The 24,202-nt window shown below is 40.5% G+C and overlaps 2 protein-coding genes across 4 annotated transcripts in view; both read right to left on the reverse strand.

Moving 5' to 3' along the window:
* The window catches only part of LOC139749170 (uncharacterized), a 117,944-nt gene extending 107,486 nt beyond the window's left edge, over positions 1 to 10,458 (reverse strand). For all 3 annotated transcript variants that reach the window (XM_071662826.1, XM_071662827.1, XM_071662828.1), the window contains exon 1: positions 8,776 to 10,458. The gene's annotated coding sequence lies outside the window, so the exon portion shown is untranslated. The remainder of the gene's footprint in view (positions 1 to 8,775) is intronic.
* A 144-nt stretch (positions 10,459 to 10,602) lies between these two features.
* The window catches only part of LOC139748916 (small ribosomal subunit protein eS10-like), a 31,467-nt gene continuing 17,867 nt past the window's right edge, over positions 10,603 to 24,202 (reverse strand). The window contains exons 3-6 of the mRNA XM_071662278.1: positions 20,943 to 21,034; positions 15,883 to 15,996; positions 11,301 to 11,471; positions 10,603 to 10,657 (exon numbers count right to left, since the gene is read on the reverse strand). Coding sequence (XP_071518379.1) covers positions 10,619 to 10,657; positions 11,301 to 11,471; positions 15,883 to 15,996; positions 20,943 to 21,034 — 416 coding nt within the window. The 3' untranslated portion in view covers positions 10,603 to 10,618. The remainder of the gene's footprint in view (positions 10,658 to 11,300; positions 11,472 to 15,882; positions 15,997 to 20,942; positions 21,035 to 24,202) is intronic.

Raw genomic sequence — 24,202 nt, forward strand, 5'->3', positions numbered from 1 at the left:
TGTGTAGGTATGTATATTTGCGTGTGTGGACGTATGTATATACATGTGTATGGGGGGGTTGGGCCATTTCTTTCGTCTGTTTCCTTGCGCTACCTCACAAACGCGGGAGACAGCGACAAAGTATTAAAAAAAAAAAAAAAAAATATATATATATATATATATCCCTGGGGATAGGGGTTTTAGAATACTTCCCACGTATTCCCTGCGTGTCGTAGAAGGCGACTAAAAGGGGAGGGAGCGGGGGGCTGGAATTCCTCCCCTCTCGTTTTTTTTTTTTTTTTAAATTTTCCAAAAGAAGGAACAGAGGGGGGCCAGGTGAGGATATTCCGAAAAAGGCCCAGTCCTCTGTTCTTAACGCTACCTCGCTAATGCGGGAAATGGCAAATAGTTTGAAAAAAAAAAAAAAAAATATATATATATCTTTCTTTTCTTTCAAACTATTCGCCATTTCCCGCATAAGCGAGGTAGCGTTAAGAACAGAGGACTGGGCCTTTGAGGGAATACCCTCACCTGGCGCATTTCTCTGTTCCCTCTTTTTGGGGGAAAAAAAAAAAAAAAAAACGAGAGGGGAGGATTTCCAGCCCCCCGCTCCCTCCCCTTTTAGTCGCCTTCTACGACACGCAGGGAATACGTGGGAAGTATTCTTTCTCCCCTATCCCCAGGGAAATATATGTATACATTTTTTTTTTTTTTTTTTTTTTTTAATACTTTGTCGGTCTCCCGCGTTTGCGAGGTAGCGCAAGGAAACAGACGAAAGAAATGGCCCAACCCCCCCCCATACACATGTATATACATACGTCCACACACGCAAATATACATACCTACATACATACATACATATATATATATATATATATATATATATATATCATATGCCTTCTCCAGTTGATAGAGATGCTCTGTGGAAGGTATTAAGAATATATGGTGTGGGAGCCAAGTTGTTAGAAGCAGTGAAAAGTTTTTATCGAGGATGTAAGGCATGTGTACGTGTAGGAAGAGAGGAAAGTGATTGGTTCTCAGTGAATGTAGGTTTGCGGCAGGGGTGTGTGATGTCTCCATGGTTGTTTAATTTGTTTATGGATGGGGTTGTTAGGGAGGTGAATGCAAGAGTTTTGGAAAGAAGGGCAAGGATGAAGTCTGTTGGGGATGAGAGAGCTTGGGAAGTGAGTCAGTTGTTGTTCGCTGATGATACAGCGCTGGTGGCTGATTCATGTGAGAAACTGCAGAAGCTGGTGACTGAGTTTGGTAAAGTGTGTGGAAGAAGAAAGTTAAGAGTAAATGTGAATAAGAGCAAGGTTATTAGGTACAGTAGGGTTGAGGGTCAAGTCAATTGGGAGGTGAGTTTGAATGGAGAAAAACTGGAGGAAGTGAAGTGTTTTAGATATCTGGGAGTGGATCTGGCAGCAGATGGAAACATGGAAGCGGAAATGGATCATAGGGTGGGGGAGGGGGCGAAAATTCTGGGAGCCTTGAAGAATGTGTGGAAGTCGAGAACATTATCTCGGAAAGCAAAAATGGGTATGTTTGAAGGAATAGTGGTTCCAACAATGTTGTATGGTTGCGAGGCGTGGACTATGGATAGAGTTGTGCGCAGGAGGATGGATGTGCTGGAAATGAGATGTTTGAGGACAATGTGTGGTGTGAGGTGGTTTGATCGAGTAAGTAACGTAAGGGTAAGAGAGATGTGTGGAAATAAAAAGAGCGTGGTTGAGAGAGCAGAAGAGGGTGTTTTGAAATGGTTTGGGCACATGGAGAGAATGAGTGAGGAAAGATTGACCAAGAGGATATATGTGTCGGTGGTGGAGGGAACGAGGAGAAGAGGGAGACCAAATTGGAGGTGGAAAGATGGAGTGAAAAAGATTTTGTGTGATCGGGGCCTGAACATGCAGGAGGGTGAAAGGAGGGCAAGGAATAGAGTGAATTGGAGCGATGTGGTATACCGGGGTTGACGTGCTGTCAGTGGATTGAATCAAGGCATGTGAAGCGTCTGGGGTAAACCATGGAAAGCTGTGTAGGTATGTATATTTGCGTGTGTGGACGTATGTATATACATGTGTATGGGGGGGGGGGGGCCATTTCTTTCGTCTGTTTCCTTACGTGTGTGGATGTGTATGTATATCCATGTGTGTGTGGGTGGGTTGGGACATTCTTTCGTCTGTTTCCTTGTGCTAACTCGCTAACGCGGGAGACAGCGACAAAGTAAAATAAATAAATAAATAAAAATGTTGAAGGGATAATTTGTTGCTCATTTATACACAATATTCACTGTCTCATGGCTCCCTACCACATCTCAATGACATGCTGCCTCTCATTTACCACTAACGTCACTATTCATCAAATGATCATTTATGATGTAATATTCTATCATAAAGTAATGTGATTGTAATAATCTATGTCTATTAACTAAGCATCATACAAAATACTCCATACATTGCATATATAAAAATTATCATTTGTTTAGCTCTCCATTTTCCATGAACTTCCCAAAGTGCTAATTAAGGTATTAGTGTCATAGTAACAGAACATACCTCTCTGGAATACATAAAGACCACTACTCTTAAATTTTCTCCAAAATAACTGAGGGCTTGAAAGAATGCGACAAGGGGAGCAGGGGTAGGTGAGGGGAGCCAAAAACCCACTCATACTTGCATTTCTAAAAGTGGTGAGATTTCATCAAGTAAACAATGAAAGCGTAAAAAATGTGTGGTAATAAAAAGTGTGTGGCTGAGAACGCAGAAACGGGTATGTTGAAATGAAAGAGGAATGTTTGACATTGAGGATATATGTTCCCTCCACTTCTGAGGCATTTTGTCAAACTTTTTTCACTCATTCTCTCCATTTGTCCAAACCATTTCAGCACACCCTCTTCTTCTGTCTCGGCTAAACTCTATTACCACATATCGCTCTTACCCTTTCATTACTCACTAAATCAATCCACATATCCTCAAACATGTTCCTCAAAGTTCTTATTTTCTATCATACTAGATTGTCCTTCCCCACATCAGCGAGGTACTGCCAAGAAACAAACAAAGAATGGACCAATCACTCATAGACACATGTATTTTGTTATACATACAGTTTCCAACACCAGTGAGGTAGTGTCAGGAAACAGTAGAGTGGCCCATCCACTCAGCCATATATATATACATAAACGCCCACCTACGCACATACACATGTATTCATACTTGCTTGCCTTCATCCATTCCTGTCGCTACCCCATCCCGCAGGAAAACAGCATCACTATCCCCTGCTTCAGTGAGGTAGCAGGAAAACAGACAAAAAAGGAAAAGTTCATTCACACTCAGTCTCTAGCTATCATGCACAAACAACAGCTCCCTATTCACATCCAGGCCCTACACACCTTTCCATGGTTTAGCTCAGATGCTTCACATGCCCTGGATCAATCCACTGACAGAACATCCACCCCAGTATACCACATCGTTCCAGTTCACTCTACTCCTTGCACACCCCTCACCCTCCTCTATTTTCAGGTCCTGATTGCTCAAAATCTTTACTCCACTCTTCCACATCCATTTTGGTCTCCAGCTTCTTCTTCCCTCCACCTCTGACAAATATATCCTGTCAGTCTTTCCTCATTCTCTCCACATGTTCAAATCATTTCAACACATTCTCTTCTACTTTCTCAACCACAGTCTTTACTTCCACACATCTCTCACCCTTTCATGCTCATCTACTCATGCTCTTTACATGCCTTCACCCTCTCAATCAATACCCTCCCATACAATTTCCCAGAAATATTCGACAAATGCATGCCTTTGTAGTTCGAACACACTTTTATCCCCTTCGTCTTTGTACAATGGCACTATAAATGCGTTCCACCAATTCTGAAGCACTCCATGATCCATACATACATTGAATATCCTTACCAACTAATCAACAACACAGCCACCCCTTTCTTTATAAATTCTACTACAATACCATCCAAACCACCACCTCTCTTAACCAAACCATTCTCGGACACTCACTTTGCACACCACTGACCAAAACATCCTACATCTGCCACTCCTACCAGACACATTTGGCAAACCTATAAAATACCCCTCACTTATTACTTATTACTCAATTATTACTTCCCCCCTTCAACAATGTTCCCATTTGTTCTCATCTTACGCACGTTATTTGCCACCTTTCAAAACATCTTTTTATTCTCTCTAAAGATTAATGATACACACTCACCCCAACTCCCATTTGCCCTTTTTCAACCTCTGCACCTTCCTCTCAACCTCCTCCCACTTTCAGTTATACATATCCTAGTCATTTGCACCCCATCCTTGTAGGAATTGTCCAAACACCTATTCTCTAATTTACCACTATTTAAACACACTCCAACAGCCCTTTCCCTAAACACTACCAAACCAAACAGCATTGCATTTATTCACAATCGCTCTCAATTTTCTCCATTCACACACACTTCCAAACATCACTAAATCTACATTTCTTAGATTACCTAGCAATGTATTAAACAATCATTCGAGCTTCCTTGTTGGTCATTCCTGTATCATGTCTCTTGGAATTACTCCTTACTCGACGATTCTGTATTGTCCTTATCTGATGGGTGCGAATGATGGTATGGGCGTATTCTTGGATTATGCGCTTACTCACGGAAATGCAAAGGAGAGACAAGAGATCCGACAGGCAACTAAATGGTGGTATATCTGATCATTATTTGCAAATGAGAAATTTAAGGTTTGTCAAGGTTTTTGGAAAAAAGGAAAGAATGTGGGTGGGAAGAACAAGCTTGGAAAATAGGCTTGGGAACATAGATACAGAGAAAGTGTAGAAGTGCAAAAGCTGAGAAAAATGAAGCTAGGGAAATAGCTAAGGATCAGGATATGACATTCATGGATCTGGAGAAAGTTATCACATATATCATAGGGTTTATAAAATCTGGTTTGTGGAAGGTGTTGCCAATATATGGTGCATGAGAAAAGTTAGTTTTTTCATGAGAGCATATAGTGTGTGCAATTTCAAAGTGAAGGTGGGTCTACAGCAATGGTGTGCAACTTTACCAAGGCTGTTTAACCTGCTAATGGACATGGTCATGAGAGGTTGACTGCAAGGGTTTTGGGGAAAGGCAGGTAGGTCTGCTTTCTGTAGGGGCAAACCTGGGTGGCAGATACAACTGAAAATTGCATTAGTCAATTTGAACCCAAGATACTATATGTAAGGCGAAAGTTAAATGTTAATGTGAATAACAGCAAGGCGAGTGGAGAGAGGTTAGCCGATATAAATATGAATGGAGAACACAAGTACTTTATATAACTGGAAGTGGTACCAAAGGAACTGAAGTAAGCCAAGAGTGGGTGAGGAGGAAGGTCCTAGGCACTGTGTGAGGGTTATGTTAGGTGGTACAGTAGTCATGACAATATATCTTGGACGCAAGCTGTAACCCACAGACAACAGTACCAAAGTGTAAAAACAATCATTCCCCCAATTAGTTAGTCTAACCTCAAACTCAAATGTATCTATTCTAACAGCTTCTCTCCCTCTAGTAGCCCTTCTAAATGTAAATATTGGCACCAACAAAGTTAACTGGAATAACTTGTAAAAATTCTTTTCCGACTTTCCTTGGGTAATTTACGATTTCGTGGCAATACTTCTTTCTCTGCCAAAAGCATAGCTGAAGTTATTGTTGCAGGAATGGAAGCATTTATCCCCTCTTCCTCCAAGAAAACCTCTTCTTCCAATCCATGGTTTAATTGTTCCTGTTCCAATAATACCAAGCAATAAATAAGGCATATCAGGCTTGGAGAAACTTTACCCAATCAATTCAGTCCTTATCATTATCCGAATTCAATGCAAATATGTTTTCTGTCAATGCTTTCCTTTATTCATAGGAAGTGCAATACCTTCTCATCACCACCCACTGACAGGTCTTTCTGGTCTTCAGCGAAGGAAACAGCTGGCAACTTAATCCATCTTTCCTTTATTTTCCCATTCTGACAGTTCTATAGTTCTCTCCCATAAAGCAACTCTCCAGTTCCTGTTTCTCCTAAAACTCTAACTTGGATGATTCTAACATTCTTTCATCCCCCAGATGCACCCCTTACTAATCCTATGCCCATTCCCATAACCTCTTTTGAACCTATCTGAAAAGCACTTCTCTCTGGACACATGCAAGACTATAGTTCTGATAGCAATCATCCCCATGTACCAAAAGATTGTGCCTCTGTACTTGCTCACCTGTTCAGTTTGTTTAAAAACCAGACCTTTTCCATCCTGAAAGCAATTGTTGCTATATTCCATCCCTAAAGGCCTGTCTACACGAGCGGGCCTGATCGGCGGGTTTGCCCGTTAACAGGCAAATTCTGACGGGCCTGCCCATGAATGTTGTCCACACGACCGAAGTGATGAACAGCCGGGCCTGCCCGACGACGTTGCCAGTAGCAGGTGGAGTGCAGTACGAGAACCATAGTGCCTAGCATTGTCAAGAAAAAGATTTTGTGCTCATAGCATTTCAGCTTCACATTCCATAAACATGGATTCTTACGATAAAGGTCAATTAAAGTACTAGTAAGTGCTTTAGACCAAAAATTGTTGGTGGCTCACTAGAGTTATCCTGGGCTGCCATCGTTAAATGTTCACTGTGCTACTATGCCGTGGGATGTGGGATGAAGGCCCGCTGTGGGTTCACGATATTATTTTGTGTCTGGCATGGTAGAAACTCCAGCTACCGGGCACCAGCTCGGTGATTTCGCTCAGCGGGCTTTCAGGCAATTTGATCGTTTGCCCGTCAAATATGCCCATTAATGGGCAAGCCCGCCGATCAGGCCCGCTCGTGTAGACAGGCCTTAAGAAGGGTGACTGTTCTAACCCCTTTAACTATAGTCCTGTTGCTTTGACATCTATCATTTCCCAAGTCTTTGAACCCTCCTCAACTCCTATATCCTCAGACGTCTTGTATCCCGGTCTTCTCTGGCAAGATTCACACGTGACATTCTTTCATATCTTACCAATGTCTGGTCATCATCCCTGAAAGATTCTAAGTCCAGTGTAGTTGCCCTTGAGATATCTAAAGCTTTTAACAGGGAACGGCATCTGGGTCTCATCTCTGAGCTCCCGTCTTTTTGTTTCCCTTCCTCACTTTCTCATATATAGCTTCCTCTCTGGTCTATCTACCTCCATGGTTGTACATGAATCAGGCTCGCCTTTTTTCCAACAGAGGTGTCCCTCAAGGTTCTGTTCCGTCTCATGCACTTTTTCTCCTTTTCATCAATCATTCATTCACCACACCCTTCTAATCTGCTCCTCCTCTCACATTATCTGCTTCTTGTCTCGACACAACTTCCTCAATAAACTTCATGACATCTCCATATTGACAAAATCTGGTTAACTTTAATGCCCCCATGACCCACTTTCTTCCCCCTCTTTTTTGAAATTCTTTTACTTTCCTCTCCTATGATGAATCTAATTCCCCCTATTGACTATGAAGAGACTTGATATCATTGTAATATCCACATTATCTTTGAAACCCCACATCTTGGAAATCGCTGAGTCAGCCTATAAAAACTAGGGGTCCTGTTCAGACACTATAATCTTTTTTCTGAACAGTTCTTCCATTTATATAAAGGAAAGATCTGTCCTTGTTTGGAGTTCTTCTCTCACATCTGGGGAGGCTTTGGCTCTGCATCCTTACTTGACAGAGGAGTTGAAATAGGTGGAACCTATAAACTCGCCAAGGTAAACATGCAACACTGGACATGCTTGCCCTTCACTTCAATGTTGGCTCACTTTCCCTCTCCTATAGATTTTACTCTGGCTTTGCTCCAGAGCTGTTAGCTTATGTGTCCCCACCACAAATTAGACTAAACAATCTGCAAGGTGGGACATTGGTAAGACTGAAATACAGGTTTTTCACTTACTAAAAAATTCAAATACTTTCCCTTTTCTCTCCTTTTTTCCTTTTCAATAACCCCTCTATATATTAAAATCAAAGCCCAGCCTTGATGTGGACATTTTGTCTGACAGGAGCATTAAAAAAAAAAATGGGAAAACATTCTTTAAAGTCACTTTGCAATGTAAGGACACCTTGTAACAAGAAAAAGGGGCAAGAAGTGGTGCAGAGATATGAATGGCTGCTGAAGATTGCATGTTGAACTGGTTTGGACACATACACAGGATGACTAAGAAAGTATAAATATTCGATGAGGAGGAAAATGGAAGGATGGAGTGAAAGGTGTCGTGTGTTCAGAGCCTGAACATGCAGGAATATATTAATCATAAGACTCCTACTAGAAATGTTTACACAGCAATCAAGGTGTGTTCAGCAAGCCAGTATAATCGTCAATGGACTTAAATAGTACAGTCTTGACGAGGACCTTATGGCTTCAATGAAGTCCATTATTTCCCTGCACTTACAGAAATCTCAGGTGTGTACAAGAGCAAACTGGAGCAATCTGGTACTTACGTCCAGGCTGAACCTGGACATAATATGCATATGTCATAGTTGTGGAAAGGGAGCTCTTGATTCAGTACATTACACAAATGCTAAAGAGTGAACACTTGAGAGTAAAACAAATTTTTTGCCTGTTCTTGGAACACGGGGAGGGTATGGAGGTGGGATTGCTATTTAAAGTGCAACTGTCCTTTCACGATTTTCAAATCTATATCACATGCAACCTTCAGTTCAAAATCTTAATCTACATTTTATATTCAACGAGTTCTCTTTGTGACATGAAAAAAAAAAATTCTTATCCAAGAGCCTATGTTTTCACACTATTGACACCAATTCCAAATGATAAAAATGTCACTTACCAAAAGTTCTTTCCTGTTTGATGCTTATGTTAATTCACTTCCTGATCTTCCAAGTTTCCTTTGCTTCAACTGGAGTTTTGCACTTTGACAGCATCTGAGTGAATTACATCAGTCATATCACATGGCATTTACTTATTAGTAGTTTTACACAATATTAAGTCCAGATATATAACCAGCTTCAACAAGAAAAAGTCTTACCTTCATTAACAGATCCTTCCACAAACATACGCCTACAATTACCATGTATTCACTTAAATTCTTACGTCCACCCAAAATCCTTATGAGACGACTTCCATTACTATTGGCCAAAATACTGCCACTCCACTAGTTTATTCCCAGATTAGTTCATCATTTTATATGGTAGGTAGATAAAACTGGTCCATTAAACAAATAGTCAACGTAACACTCGCGCACCATCTTATTGACAATTTTATCCCCCCCCCCCAACACGAGGGCAAGTTGCAACATTCTGATACAGAAGGGGACATGCTACTTTCTTCAGGCTTTTTGATAAAAAAAAGTTCTATATGAAACCATGTTCTGTATGTAAATTTGGCTGCTCTTTTACATGAAAATGAAAATATTTTTGGCAATGGGAGGTCCATTTTATTTTCAATACAAAGAACTCTTCTCTCAAAGAACAGAGAAAGAACATCAAATAAAAATGGGACATTTTCATGCTTTATATTGGTGAAATCATATTTGACAAGTAATATCAAGGCAGATAAATTTAAAGAATATTTTTACAAAATTGTTCACAATTCAGTTTTTGACATTACTTTTTTCTTATATAATTCCTGTGGCGTTACGGTGGTTTAAGAGTTTTGCTATCATGCATACTCTGGCTGTAGGCGATTTCAAAGAAAAACTCCATCCCCATTGTAGTTTTGAATTGGAACAATACAATAATTAAATCTTTGAGGTATTATACCAATACAATAAAACTAATATTTTTTACCTTTTGGTGAAACGCTATATGCATGTGGGAGTTGCTTTCCAAGAGTGTATTGTATTATAATGCGAGTTTGGTGCTAGTGAAGACCACCTGTGACATGGGCAAATAGGGTAGAGGAATACTGGGAGAGAAATAGTGAAAGAATATGTGGAATGATGTATGCAAGGCTAAGTGGAGACATGTCATGCCCACCCTACTGATGGGAGTTCCCGGAAAGAATGTGCAAGGCCGAAGAAAAGTGAAGACTTTGGCCATGGCCATCCCTTAATGCGAGTTCACGGAAGGAACAGACATCAGATATGAAAGATATCGACAAAAGCTTGGCATCTCAATCTCTGCGCTTGCTGTGGGTTTAATTGGATTTAACCTCCATAGTATCATTAGGGTTATCTTAACTTTTATAACAGTACTTCCCAAAACTTTGGAAATTTTACAAAGGGATCAGACATTTATCACATGTACTGAGAGCATACACTGAAATATCTTAAATTCACTGAACACTTTACAAACTGTTTTAAAAGTGAATATTACTCCATAATGAAGAGCACAAGTGTGTGAAAGGGACTACAGGAAATGTTCTAAAGGCTGGTGTACAGCACCTTCCACTATGTCTGGAGAGAAGTAACTCATGCATTTAAGGAATGTGCTCCAAGAGTTGCCACGTATCTCCATTAAAGTTGGAGTACCATCAGGCTTCAAGGATTCACCAGAATTCCATATTAATAGGAATTCCATTTCATATTAATTATTTACATATGAGTGACATGATAAGTCACATCAGATGCCAACTGGATGAGACGTACTACCGAGTCACTTCACGATAGATTATTGTTCATAACACCAGAACTTCCAAGGGCAAGGAGAGCCTTGCAATTATTTGTTTACAATTTATTGGGGTCTCTTGGCACCACGGCCAAATCCACAACGCTGAAAAGAAAAAACAAACAATAAGTTTCAAATCAAAAATAATAGTTAATTAAGGTAAGGAACATTTTAGTAGGTAATCATAACCCTATAAAAGATGAGTATTTGGAAAACCCTTTATACATAAAAGAATGAAACCAATATTCTCAACTGCCAACAGCAAGTCAATCATGTTGATCATTTTCATGAATTCAAGTCAAGCCCCTTCCAGGTATAAAGTATGTAAAACAAAATATCTAGTGGGAATACCTTTCACAATATTCAATCTCTCAATTGGCTTCCATATCTATGATGCATGATATGCATAAATTCTGAAGGGTAACAACCCAATTATCTGGTGTACTAGAATGAAAGGCCATCTGCACTAAAACATCACTGATTATCCACAGCATTCCAAGCAGAGTCATTTCGGTGACTACCGTTTCCATTCACACTCCTAACCATATATCCAAAAGACCTATATTACACACTACAAAGAATAAGTCAAAACATTTGACAGCAACAATTGCAATAAGCAGAAGTCTCAGCTTTCTCGACACATAATTGGAACAAACATTTCAGTATTCATCCACAAATTATAAGCTTTGTCAGCTTAAAATACTCAATAACTTAACAGTATCTGTATCTGACAACTGCTTCAACTTACAAACTCCATGGTAGATGAACCTGCACCTGCATCACCAGTTTTGTCAACACCAGAAGGCGCTCTTCTGTAAGCATCACGGGAACCTTCACTACGTGGTCCTTCTGGACGTTGTTGCATTGGCCTTGGTCGACCCTCAGGACGAGTAGGTTTCTTAAGAGTTGCTGGCACAATCTAAAAAAAATGGTAACTGTTAGGTGACAAAAATCAAGTATAATACAAATGACTGTACCAAACTCAGCGTTCCTCTTTCTTATGCATGATACATGAAGCTTATAAAGCTAGTTTTATTTTGAGTCATGTTTTAAATCTGTAAATACATCTTTCTAAATCTGCAGGGGTGATTTTTACTGCATGTTACAGAAATTCCACTACAGAACGTGAAGCCGATTACATACTCTCACTGTGTGATATACTGACACTTAAGCTATTCTATATAAATATTTGAACTAACTAGTAGCACTCCAGCAGGGTAATAATTTTCTCAATATTCAAACTAATAAACCTGCTGCCATTCTAGGTTCACACAGTACTAAAGTTAATCTATACCATTTATAAAAAAAACTGGCAACGGGATAATTTTCCCCAATATTCAGATTGCAAAACATCACTACACACATTGCAGGTGATTCTGACTTTGCCATAACTAATTTGATACATGGTACTTGCTTCAACTTGTCCATAACTAATTTGATATAATGCACTTGATTTAATTAAAACTTTGTTATGGTTTCCATGGCATATGTTTCATGCTTTGATGGGAGACCCAGCTTCACCTTGGACCACTCACCCTCCTTTCTACAGAATCAAACATGCCTTACTCATAAGAACTCCCCACCTCGAAAGAATAACAACAAGGAAGAAAGGAGCATGTTTTGGGAGAAGCAATATGTTAGCTGTTTTAATTCAGGGGGATTGATGGAAGGTTTGAATGCAAGAGTGGGTAATGTGGCATGGGGTACCCAGTATCATAAATAAGAATGGCGAACAGTTTGAGGAGCTGTGCTGAAAAACGACTGGTGATTGGAATTTTTTTTTTTTTTTTTTTTTGCTTTGTCGCTGTCTCCCGCGTTTGCGAGGTAGCGCAAGGAAACAGACGAAAGAAATGGCCCAACCCACCCCCATACACATGCCTTGATTCAATCCACTGACAGCAAGTCAACCCCGGTATACCACATCACTCCAATTCACTCTATTCTTTGCCCTCCTTTCACCCTCCTGCATGTTCAGGCCCCGATCACACAATCTTTTTCACTCCATCTTTCCACCTCCAATTTGGTCTCCCTCTTCTCCTCGTTCCCCCCACCTCCGACACATATATCCTCTTGGTCAATCTTTCCTCACTCATTCTCTCCATGTGACCAAACCATTTCAAAACACCCTCTTCTGCTCTCTCAACCACGCTCTTTTTATTTCCACACATCTCTCTTAACCTTACGTTACTTACTCGATCAAACCACCTCACACCACACATTGTCCTCAAACATCTCATTTCCAGCACATCCATCCTCCTGCGCACAACTCTATCCATAGTCCACGCCTCGCAACCATACAACATTGTTGGAACCACTATTCCTTCAAACATACCCATTTTTGCTTTCCGAGATAATGTTCTCGACTTCCACACATTCTTCAAGGCTCCCAGAATTTTCGCCCCCTCCCCCACCCTATGATCCACTTCCGCTTCCATGGTTCCATCCGCTGCCAGATCCACTCCCAGATATCTAAAACACTTCACTTCCTCCAGTTTTTCTCCATTCAAACTCACCTCCCAATTGAATTGACCCTCAACCCTACTGTACCTAATAACCTTGCTCTTATTCACATTTACTCAACTTTCTTCTTTCACACACTTTACCAAACTCAGTCACCAGCTTCTGCAGTTTCTCACATGAATCAGCCACCAGCGCTGTATCATCAGCGAACAACAACTGACTCACTTCCCAAGCTCTCTCATCCACAACAGACTTCATACTTGCCCCTCTTTCCAAAACTCTTGCATTCACCTCCCTAACAACCCCATCCATAAACAAATCAAACAACCATGGAGACATCACACACCCCTGCCGCAAACCTACATTCACTGAGAACCAATCACTTTCCTCTCTTCCTACGCGTACACATGCCTTACATCCTCGATAAAAACTTTTCACTGCTTCTAACAACTTGCCTCCCACACCATATATTCTTAATACCTTCCACAGAGCATCTCTATCAACTCTATCATATGCCTTCTCCAGATCCATAAATGCTACATACAAATCCATTTGCTTTTCTAAGTATTTCTCACATACATTCTTCAAAGCAAACACCTGATCCACACATCCTCTACCACTTCTGAAACCACACTGCTCTTCCCCAATCTGATGCTCTGTACATGCCTTCACCCTCTCAATCAATACCCTCCCATATAATTTGCCAGGAATACTCAACAAACTCATACCTCTGTAATTTGAGCACTCACTCTTATCCCCTTTGCCTTTGTACAATGGCACTATGCACGCATTCCGCCAATCCTCAGGCACCTCACCATGAGTCATACATACATTACATAACCTTACCAACCAGTCATCAATACAATACAATCTATTTAAAACGAGGGGCATATACAAATATATATCGGAATAGGAATGTCTTGCACCCAGATTTATAGGGCATCCTCCATCTTCACATGTCAAGATCCTAAGAAGCATTACCATCTTTGAAATACATGGCTGACAAGTCTTTTCTGATAAGATTTTCTTTTCTTTTTCATGGAGCAGATGCTGCTCTCAACTGGTTTAGCACTACACCTACGATAAAGTTTGCTCCTCTCAACTGCTTTAGCACTACACCTACGATGAAGATAGTTCAGTACTTTTTAACTTTTCTTCCAAAGTAGTAATGGCATCATGATAGCTCGTTATAATAAAAAATTGGAGTATTTCCTGTACTTGAGCTACACCAAGATTGTTACATGAACTCACACTATATCCAAAGACTACTGTACCTATCTTTCCATTCTTCTCAGTCTTGGCTGCATACAAACATATTCAGGTTGAGCATTCAAGAAGGATGAGCACTCACTTGGATCCTTCTGTTCTAACTTTTAGAAGGTATACAGGAGGGGGTTGTCACCTTCTAAGGCATGCAGGAAGTATGTGGGAAGTATTGTTTCTCTAATTCAAATGTTCACTTTTGGTAATGGCAATCAAGAATATCAACAACAAAATCTCCCCCTTCTTAATACATTCATCTGCAATCCCATTCACTCTATCCACTTTGCTGCACTAATCATATGCAATGCTTTCAACACCTCTTCTATCTATATCTCCGATACCTGTTCCCAACTGGAACTCCCCTAAGGGGTGGCCACAGTAATAAAATCTCCTTAACTCTTCAACTCAGTGGCACTTCTAATCCTTTTGTCCCTAATCCTTGACAGGTCACTGGCAGAAGGCAACTCTAACACAGTCTTTGCTGATGATCCTACTTAATTTTCCGATCAAATACTTCTACCTAATGCTCCTGCCTACGTTCCTACCAACTACTTTAATCTAATGCTCCCGCCTAAATGTTCCTAACTACTACTTCAATATACAGCTCCACTACTTTGCCAAAAGGCCGGGCTAGCACATAGTGCTCACACAGGAAAATCTAGAGTTAAACAGAATGTTTTCAAGTATTAAGTTTATGAACAAAATGCAAACATTCCACATTTGGGTGAAGTAAAAACAAAATACAGCTACCTGGGTCAGAGGACTGCAACCTGACAACAAATGAAGTGCTGGCACTTGATACACAAGCAGGTAACACTGCCAACATACCGCCCCGGTTGTTAGCTGTCTACTAACTACTAACCTCCCTTTTCATCAAATAAACTTTTGTGACTTACTTCTCATACTTCCTTGCCCATGATATCCTACATATGCCATCCTACCACTGAACAGATTTAACAACTTCAAAATATTCACCGCTTTCCTATTCACAATTCTGCTTGTAACCATGTACACATTTGCCCCACCGCATCATCACTATTTTGTCGATTACCATTACCTTTTGAACTGCCTTCCACAATGTTTCCATTTGTTCTCATTTTCCTAACAAATATTCTACCAAATCATTTTCTTAGTTTAATGATACTTGCTCACCACAGCCCTGATCTGCCTTCTTTCACAATTGCTGCATCTTCCTCAGGCCATCCTGCTGCACTCTCTTTTACATAACCTTCATATCATTTGCAGTCCCTTTATAAAGTGCTCATACAACTCTCTTTTTCACGACCAACTTAACTGCCTCATCACACCTCAAAAAACTGACGATTTACTTTACTGTATGGCAAACAGACAAATGCTTAGCACTATAGAAAAAATTCTGGACATAAGGTATTTAGTTTTCTGGAAGTTCTTTTACTTTACATGTAAAAATCACTTTTACATTTCAACAGTTAGTGATCCTATAATGTACTTTACAGTTTGTTTTATGCATTTGTACAATGGTTTGGCATCCCCCCCCCCCCACACACACACAAAAAAAAATACCTCCTTCCAATATGAACCTCTAATCTCTTTTAACAACTTTCCTCAATGAAAAAAAAATCACTTACTTCAGCAGGTAGATGAAGGTAATCACGGAGGTACTGGATTCCTTCATTAGTCAACCTCCAATAGTAATGGCGCCAGGCAAAGTTCTGTTCTACATAACCTCGTGACTTTAGGCTCTGAAAACAAGGCAAAGAATATCCGGAAATCTATAACATACTTATGGTATCAGTCAACGATTAATGCAACCATACATGATGAAATTCCAACAAATTCATTTTCTTCAAACTTTAAGCAAATAAGAAAAAGCTTATTGAGAAATGCAACAGACAAAGGGCTCTCCATTGAAAACTATTGTTGGTAAAGTAATATCAAAATGGAAGGAGATACTATTTGGAAAATATATAAAATATCTGGAAAAATATGAAGGAGATACTATTTGGAAAATATATAAAATATCTGGAAAAACACTTATTGGTAAAGTAATGGGAAATGGAAGCAGATACTATTTGAAAAATATTTATATATTTATTTTGCTTTGTCGCTGTCTCCCACGTTAGCGAGGTAGCACAAGGAAACAGACGAAAGAATGGCCCAACCCACCAACATACACATGTATATACATACACGTCCACGCACGCAAATATGCATACCTATACATCTCAACATATACATATATATACACACACAGACATATACATATGTACATAATTCATAGTCTGCCTTTATTCATTCCCATCGCCACCCTGCCACACATGAAATAACAACCCCCTCCCCTCTCATTTGCACGAGGTAGCGCTAAGAAAAGACATCAAAGGCCACATTCGTTCACACTCGGTCTCTAGCTGTCATGTAATAATGCACCAAAACCACAGCTCCCTTTCCACATCCAGGCCCCACACAACTTTCCATGGTTTACCCCAGACGCTTCACATGCTCTGGTTCAATCCATTGACAGCACGTCCACCCCAGTATACCACATCATTCCAATTCACTATTCCTTGCATGCCTTTCACCCTCCTGCATGTTCAGGCCCCAATCACTCAAAATATTTTTCACTTCACCTTTCCACCTCCAATTTGGTCTCCCACTTCTCGTTCCCTCCACCTCTGACACATATCCTCTTGGTCAATCTTTCCTCACTCACTCCTAATGTGGCCACACCATTTCAAAACACCCTCTTCTGCTCTCTCAACCTGACTCTTTAATACCACGCATCCCTTACCCTTTCATTACTTACTCAATCAAACCACCTCACACCACATACTGTCCTCAAACATCTCATTTCCAGCACATCCACACCCCTTTGCATAACCGTATCTATAGCTCATGCCTTGCAACCATATAACATTGTTAGAACCACTATTCCTTCAAACGTACCCATTTTTGCTTTCCAAGATAATGTTCTCACCATCCACACATTTTTTAACGCTCCCAGAACTTTCGCCCCCTCCCCCACCCTGTGACTCGCTTCCGCTTCCATGGTTCCATCCGCTGCCAAATCCGCTCCCAGATATCTAAAACACTTCACTTCCTCCAATCAAAGTTACCTCCCAATAGACGTCACTCAATCCTACTGTACCTAATAACCTTGCTCTTATTCACATTTACTTTCAGCTTTCTTCTTTCACGCACCCCACCAAACTCAGTCACCAGCTTCTGCAGTTTCTCACACGAATCAGCCACCAGCATTGCATCATCAGCAAACAACAACCGACTCACTTCGCAAGCCCTCTCATCCACAACAGATTGCATACTTGCCCCTCTCTGCAAAACTGTTGCATTCACCTCCCTAACAACCCCAACCATAAACAAATTAAATAACCATGGAGACATTACGTACCCGTCACAAACCAACATTCACCGAGAACCAATCACTTTCCTCTCTTCCTACTCGTACACATGCCTTACATCCTCGATAAAAACTTCACTGTTTCTAGCAACTTGCCTCCCACACAATATATTCTTAATACCTTCCACAGAGCATCTCCATCAACTTTATCATATGCATTCTCCAGATCCATAAAAGCTACATACAAATCCATATATTTTTCTAAGTAATTTCTCACACATTCTTCACAGCAAACACCTGATCCACACATCCTCTACCACTTCTGAAACCACACTGCTCTTCCCTAATCTGATGCTCGTACATGCATTCCCCCTCTCAATATCCTCCCATATAATTTCCCAGGAATACTCAAACTTATACCTCTGTAATTTGAACACTCACCCTTATCCCCTTTGTACAATGGCAGTATGTATGCATGCCACTAATCCTCAGGCATCTCACCATGAGCCATACATACATTAAATATCCTTACCAGCCAGTTACTCTTTTGAAAGGCATTAAAAAGGTAGATTTCTGAAATACTTAAATCACAAAATATCAAATCAAACACTGCTCATAAGTTATTTCAAATGGAAATCTTCAGCCAACAGTATTTAATCTAAAGCCTTCCCATCATCCTAAGTATACTTGGGATAAACTTATTGTCCAACAATAATGGCATGTTTTCTATATCATTACCAATGGACAAGAGCAAGGTAGGTATGGTTTCTCACAAGACATGGCATTACAAGCACTTATTACACCTGCGGACTACAGTATGCTGCAGCATTATTTTCATTAACTTTTACTTAGTTTTTCAACCACAATATGCTTAGTGATAATGAATATGTTGATTATGTAGACCAACATATGAAGATATCTCATCAAATGAGGCAAGCTCAGACTCCAGCATTTATCAAGTTCAGATGACAGAACCGGAAAGCATCTCACGGAGGAACTACAAGCATCTCGTTTATTTCTGCTTGCCTTTCCGCTATTTTTTTTCGTCCAAATAAGCTAAGTAGTGATGAATATGAAATGCCTATACACATACAAAATAAAGTTAATACTTCAAAATAATGCGAGTCCAGCTAGGGTTGTCCTGCTGATGCTATGGAAAGGACTACAAAGTTATCTTTATCTCTTACCACACTTGCTCAACTACCTGCTTTTAGAATAACACAGCTGTACAACTGATCATGAGAATTTGCATAGGAATTTCTGCAGTTCCCTTCATACATTAATGAACTAGTTGATGCAATACTTGGAAAGACAAGCAGGTATGTAAAGCAATGATTGATGGCAGTGTCACTAATGTTAGTAATCATATTCTATCCCCCTCAAAAGTTACCAAAGCACATTTATGCATTTCTGTCAAGCTGTCACTTTTCTTTATTTTGTACTGTCTTCTAAAATCTAATTTATGTATTTCTACATCAAGCTGTCACTTACCTATATTTCTAATCTTCTAAAATCTAAAGTTCAAAAAAGCAATTATCTATTACAAAATTTTAATATTTTGAGATAACTTGGACATGCAGTACGGGTTGCACCCCTCTAATCCAGCACTTCGTTATCCAAAAATTACCATGGTCCAGCATGTCTTGAATCTGCTGCCATTAGTTATTAGTTTGTGTATCTGCCATCAGTGCGGCACTGTTACCAACGCAAAGGCACCAAAGAACTAAAACTTTTGTGCGAGTACCATGAGATCGGATTGTCAACTGTGTGTGACTTCGAGATCCTCTCCTGTTTTCCACAATGGCCAGGTCCAAAGGTTGCTAGATTAAAGAGGTAAAACCTGTACGTGTTTCATTATATACTTTCAAAAATAACATTTCAAATAAAATATTTTGGGTGCAGCTTTTTCTGTAAGAGCACTACTTTTTCGATGTATAAATTTTAAAACTGCTACAGGAGGTATCCCTTATTCAAAATGCCCGAGACTAGAAGGGTTTCAGGATTTTGAAGTTTTTCAGATTTTGGAATATCTGCACATCCGTATGCATGTATGTATATAATGTATATACATGTCTATGATGGTGGGTTGGGCCATTCTTTCATGTTTCCTTGCATTACCTTGCTAACGTGGGAGACAGCGAAAAGTACAAAAAAAAAAAAAAAAAAAAAAAAAAAACAACGTATTCCCTGCATGTCATACAAGGCAACTAAAAGGGAGAGACTAGGGGGCTGGAAAACCTCCTCTCCCATTTTTTTACTTAAAAAAAAAAGAGGGGGGAGGGAACAACTGAGGATATTCCTTCTAAGGCTCAGTCCTGCTCTTAACGCTACCTTGCTAATGCGGGAAATGGTGAATATGAAAAAAAGTGGAAAACAAGATGGGTAAGACCCTCAATACCTCAATGTTTCGACTAATCGACGGTCTTCCTCAGGAGATACCAATTCCAGCATTCAGCAGGACCACATTCCCCAGCAAGTGACGGTCTAGTGATAAAGCAAGAGCTTACCTAGAGGAATGGATTTAGAACAACTTTAACAAAAGGACTGGGTTCATCTGCTGGTCACATAAGGCAACAGAGATCGCTATGAACGAGTGGAGGCAGCAGGACAAGTGATCCAATCAGACAGGGATCTTCAAGGTGTCCAGCCAGGTGACCATCACTTGCTGGGAAATATGGTCCAGCTGAATGCTGAAAATTACTATCTCCTGTGGAACACCAATAAAAGTTTGAAACACAGAGTTATGTCTCAGCTCTAACCTGTTTGTTTCCATACCATCCTGTTTTCCACATTTGTCATAATGGATTATAGATAAAGATATCTTGAGGATGAAGCCCCAAGTCTAAACACAAAATCCATTCTTTTCACATAAAACTTATACACATAGCCTGAAGGTAGTGTATACAATATCTTAAATTCTGCGCAGAAAGCTAAGGTGTCCATGTCATCTGCCCATGTGGACAATCTGTGGTTGTTTGGCATCACCTTCATTCCTGACAGTGAATCTATATGCTACTGATAAGCAACTATTTTCTTAAACTTGTTCACACAGAGGAAAGAATAAGCAAAGAACACCGAGTAATGTACATACATCTGGTGGTGAAGATGGTTTGTAACAAACTGGCACCAACAAATCTTCAGAGCCCTGCATGGGTTAGTGATGTAAGGTGTGGAATTCTCCATTTGGAATGCCATGCCACTGCTCATAATGTTTCAGATTTTGGATTTTCAGATTAGGGATGCTCAACCAGTATTCAGAAAACTTTTGGGAAACCTTGAAAAAGATGGGCATGGGAAAGGCTTACAGTCAAAAACTAACACTTATCTACTCACCTGAAGGGCTTTGATGACATGCAAGTTAGGAATCTTCTCGAGTTCTGGGTGCTTAGGCATGAAGAGGTCCCGCTCAGCCACCATTACACCCTCTGCATTCAGGAGAAAGAGAGTATAGTGCATGGGCAGGTGGTTAAGAGGGAAAACCTTATTTTCAATGCCAAGCATAAAAAAAAATTAAAACACTGTAGGTGGTAGGCAGGCAATGACCAAGGGGGTATATTAACCAGTGCTACCCTCCTGGGTATCAGGAGGATTAGTAACAGCTGCATAGCAAGCCAGTACCTCAGAAGCTGTCAAGTTGCACTCCTCTTACCCAAGTAGTTGTCTTATCTTCCTGTTTCACCCAACTACTGGCATTCTGCCCACACAAAATTTCTCATCACACTTCTTAACACTAACTCATCTTTTTAACTCTAGATTTTCCTCGACCCTACTGAACCTAATAACCCTGATTTCATTCATTTACTATCAACTTCCTCCTTTCACATACTTTTCCAGTCTGTCACCAACTACAGCAGTTTCTCACTCAAATCAGCTGCCAGAGCTGTATCATCAAACAATAACTGACACTTCCCAGGCCCTCTCATTCCTAAGACTGCATACTCACCCCTCTCCAAAACTCTTGCATTTACCCCCTCTTCAAAACTATTGCATTTACCTCCCTAACCACCTCATCCAAAAACAAATTAAACCATGAGGAAATGACACACCCCTGCCACACACTTGGAACTAATCACTTTCCTCTCTTCCTACTGGTACACATGCCTTACACCCTTGGTAACAACTTTTCAATGCTTCTAACAACTTACTTCCTACACCATATACCCTTAAGACCCTCCACAAAGCATCTCTATCAATTCAGTCATATACCTTCACCAGATACATAAATGCTACATTCAAATCCATCTTTTTCTAAGTATTTCTCATTCTTCAAAGCAAACACCTGATCCACACATTCTCTACCACTTCGGAAACCACACTGCTCTTCCCTAATCTGATGCTCTGTACATGCCTTCACCCTTTCAATCAATACCCTCCCATATAAATTCCCGGGATTACTCAAACTTATGCCTCAGAAGTTGGAACACACCTTTACCCCATTTTCCTTTGTACAATGGCACAATGCATGCATTCCACCAATCATCAGGCACTTCAGCATACATATATTGAATATCCTTCCCAACTAATCAACAAGTCACCCACTTTTTTTAAAAATTCCACTGCAATACCATCCAAATCCACCGCTTTGCCAGATTTCATCTTTCGCAAAGCTTTCACTACCTCTTATCTCAAGGAAACTATTCTCCCTTACCCTCTCACTTTGCACACCACCCTGACCAAAACACCATATATCTGCCACCCTATTATCAAACATTCAACAAATCTTCAAAATACGCTCTCAATCTCCTTCTCACTTCATAACTACCTGTTTTTACTTATCCACTTGCCCCCTTTACCGATAATTCCATTTGTTCTCGTCTTTTGCACATTCACCTCCTTCCTAAACATCTTCTTATTCTCCGCAAAGTTTAATACTCGCCTTCTCTCATTTGCCCTCTTTCTCAACCGTTGCACCTTTCATGTGAATTCCTGCCACTTATATACATCTCCCAGTCATTTGCAATACTTTGTTGCAAGTATCATCCAAACACCTCTCATTTCTCTTTCACTAAACAAGTTTACTTCATCATAACTCATTCACCTTTCTAATCTGGCCAACTCCCACCTTTCTATGCCACATGCATCCTTTGTGCAAGCCATCACTGCTTCTCTAAATACATTCCATTCTTCACCCACTTCCCTCACGTCATTTGCTCCCACGCTTTGCCATTCTACACTCAATCATTCCTGATACTTTCTTTCACAAGTCTCCTTTCCATGCATGCTCACTTTCACCACTTGTCTAAACATTCTCTCTTTTCTTGAAAACCTCTATAAATCTTCACCTTCACTTCCAGAAGACAGTAATCAGACATCCCTCCAGCTGCCCCTCTCAGCATCAAATCTGCTGACACACTAACTCAGCTGCTCCTAAAACACTTGCCTCACGATGTTTCTTCTCATGACCATGTGCACAAGTACCAGTAACCACCCATCTCTCTATCCACTTTATTTTACCCACATCAATCTAGAATTTACTTTCTTACACTATCACATACTCCCACAACTCCTGCTTCAGTAGTGCTACTCCTTCCTTAGCTCTTGTCCTCTCACCAACCTGACTTTACTCCAGGTTTCTTTCCTCAAACATACTACCTATCCCTCCTTTCTTCTCATCTTGGTTACATCCACATAGTCAGACACCCCAATGAGCCTTCTAGGAGGATGAGCACTCCCTGCTCAACTCCTGTTTCCCCTTTTAGAAATTGAAATTCAAGGAGGGGAGGGTATCCAGCCCCCACTCCTGCCCCCTTTGGTTTAGTGAGAAGAGGGTTCATTGAAATGGTGTGCAAGGCAAAAAGTGAATTGGAATAATGTGGTATACCTGGGATGACATGCCATCAATGGACTGAACCTGGGCATGTAAAACGTCTGGGGTATACCATGGAAAGGTCTGTGGGGCCTGGATGTAGATGGGAAGCTGTGGTTTTGATGCATTACACCCGACAGATAGAGAATGGATGTGAGATGTGGCCTTTCTTTGAACATTTCCTGGTGCTACCTCAGTCGCAGGGGGTTGTGGTGGCATTTCCTATGGACCAGGATGACACCAGGAATGAATAAATGTGAGCAAATATGAATATATACTTGTATATGTATGTACATATGTTTATGTACTCCCCAAAGGTGGTTGTTGACTAAATGGGGCAGGAGCATAGGGCTGGAACCCACCCCTTCCATTTCAATTTCTGAAAGAGGAAACAGGAGTCAAGCTGGGAGTGCTCATCCTCCTCAAAGGATCAGATTGGGGTGTATGAATGTGTGTGGATGTAACCAAGATGAGAAAAAAGGAGGTATTGGTATTGACTGAGGAAAGAAACCTGGATGTTCTGGATTTGAGTGAAACAAAGCAGAAGGGTAAAGGAAAAGAATGGTTTGGAAACGTCTGGAGTTGGCGGGAGGACAAGAACTGAAGAAGTAGCACTACTCCTTAAGCAGAAGTTGTGGGAGAGGGCAACAGAGTGTAAGGTAAATTCTAACGATGTGCGTTAAACAAATTGGATGGCAAGAGATGGGTAATTATGTAGGTGCTTAAACATCTGGCCATGGGAAGAAAGACCAAGAGAGGCAAGTGTTTTGGGAACAGGTGAGGAAGC

Source organism: Panulirus ornatus, chromosome 6 (genome assembly GCF_036320965.1).
Source record: "Panulirus ornatus isolate Po-2019 chromosome 6, ASM3632096v1, whole genome shotgun sequence".
Lineage (NCBI taxonomy): Eukaryota > Metazoa > Arthropoda > Malacostraca > Decapoda > Palinuridae > Panulirus > Panulirus ornatus.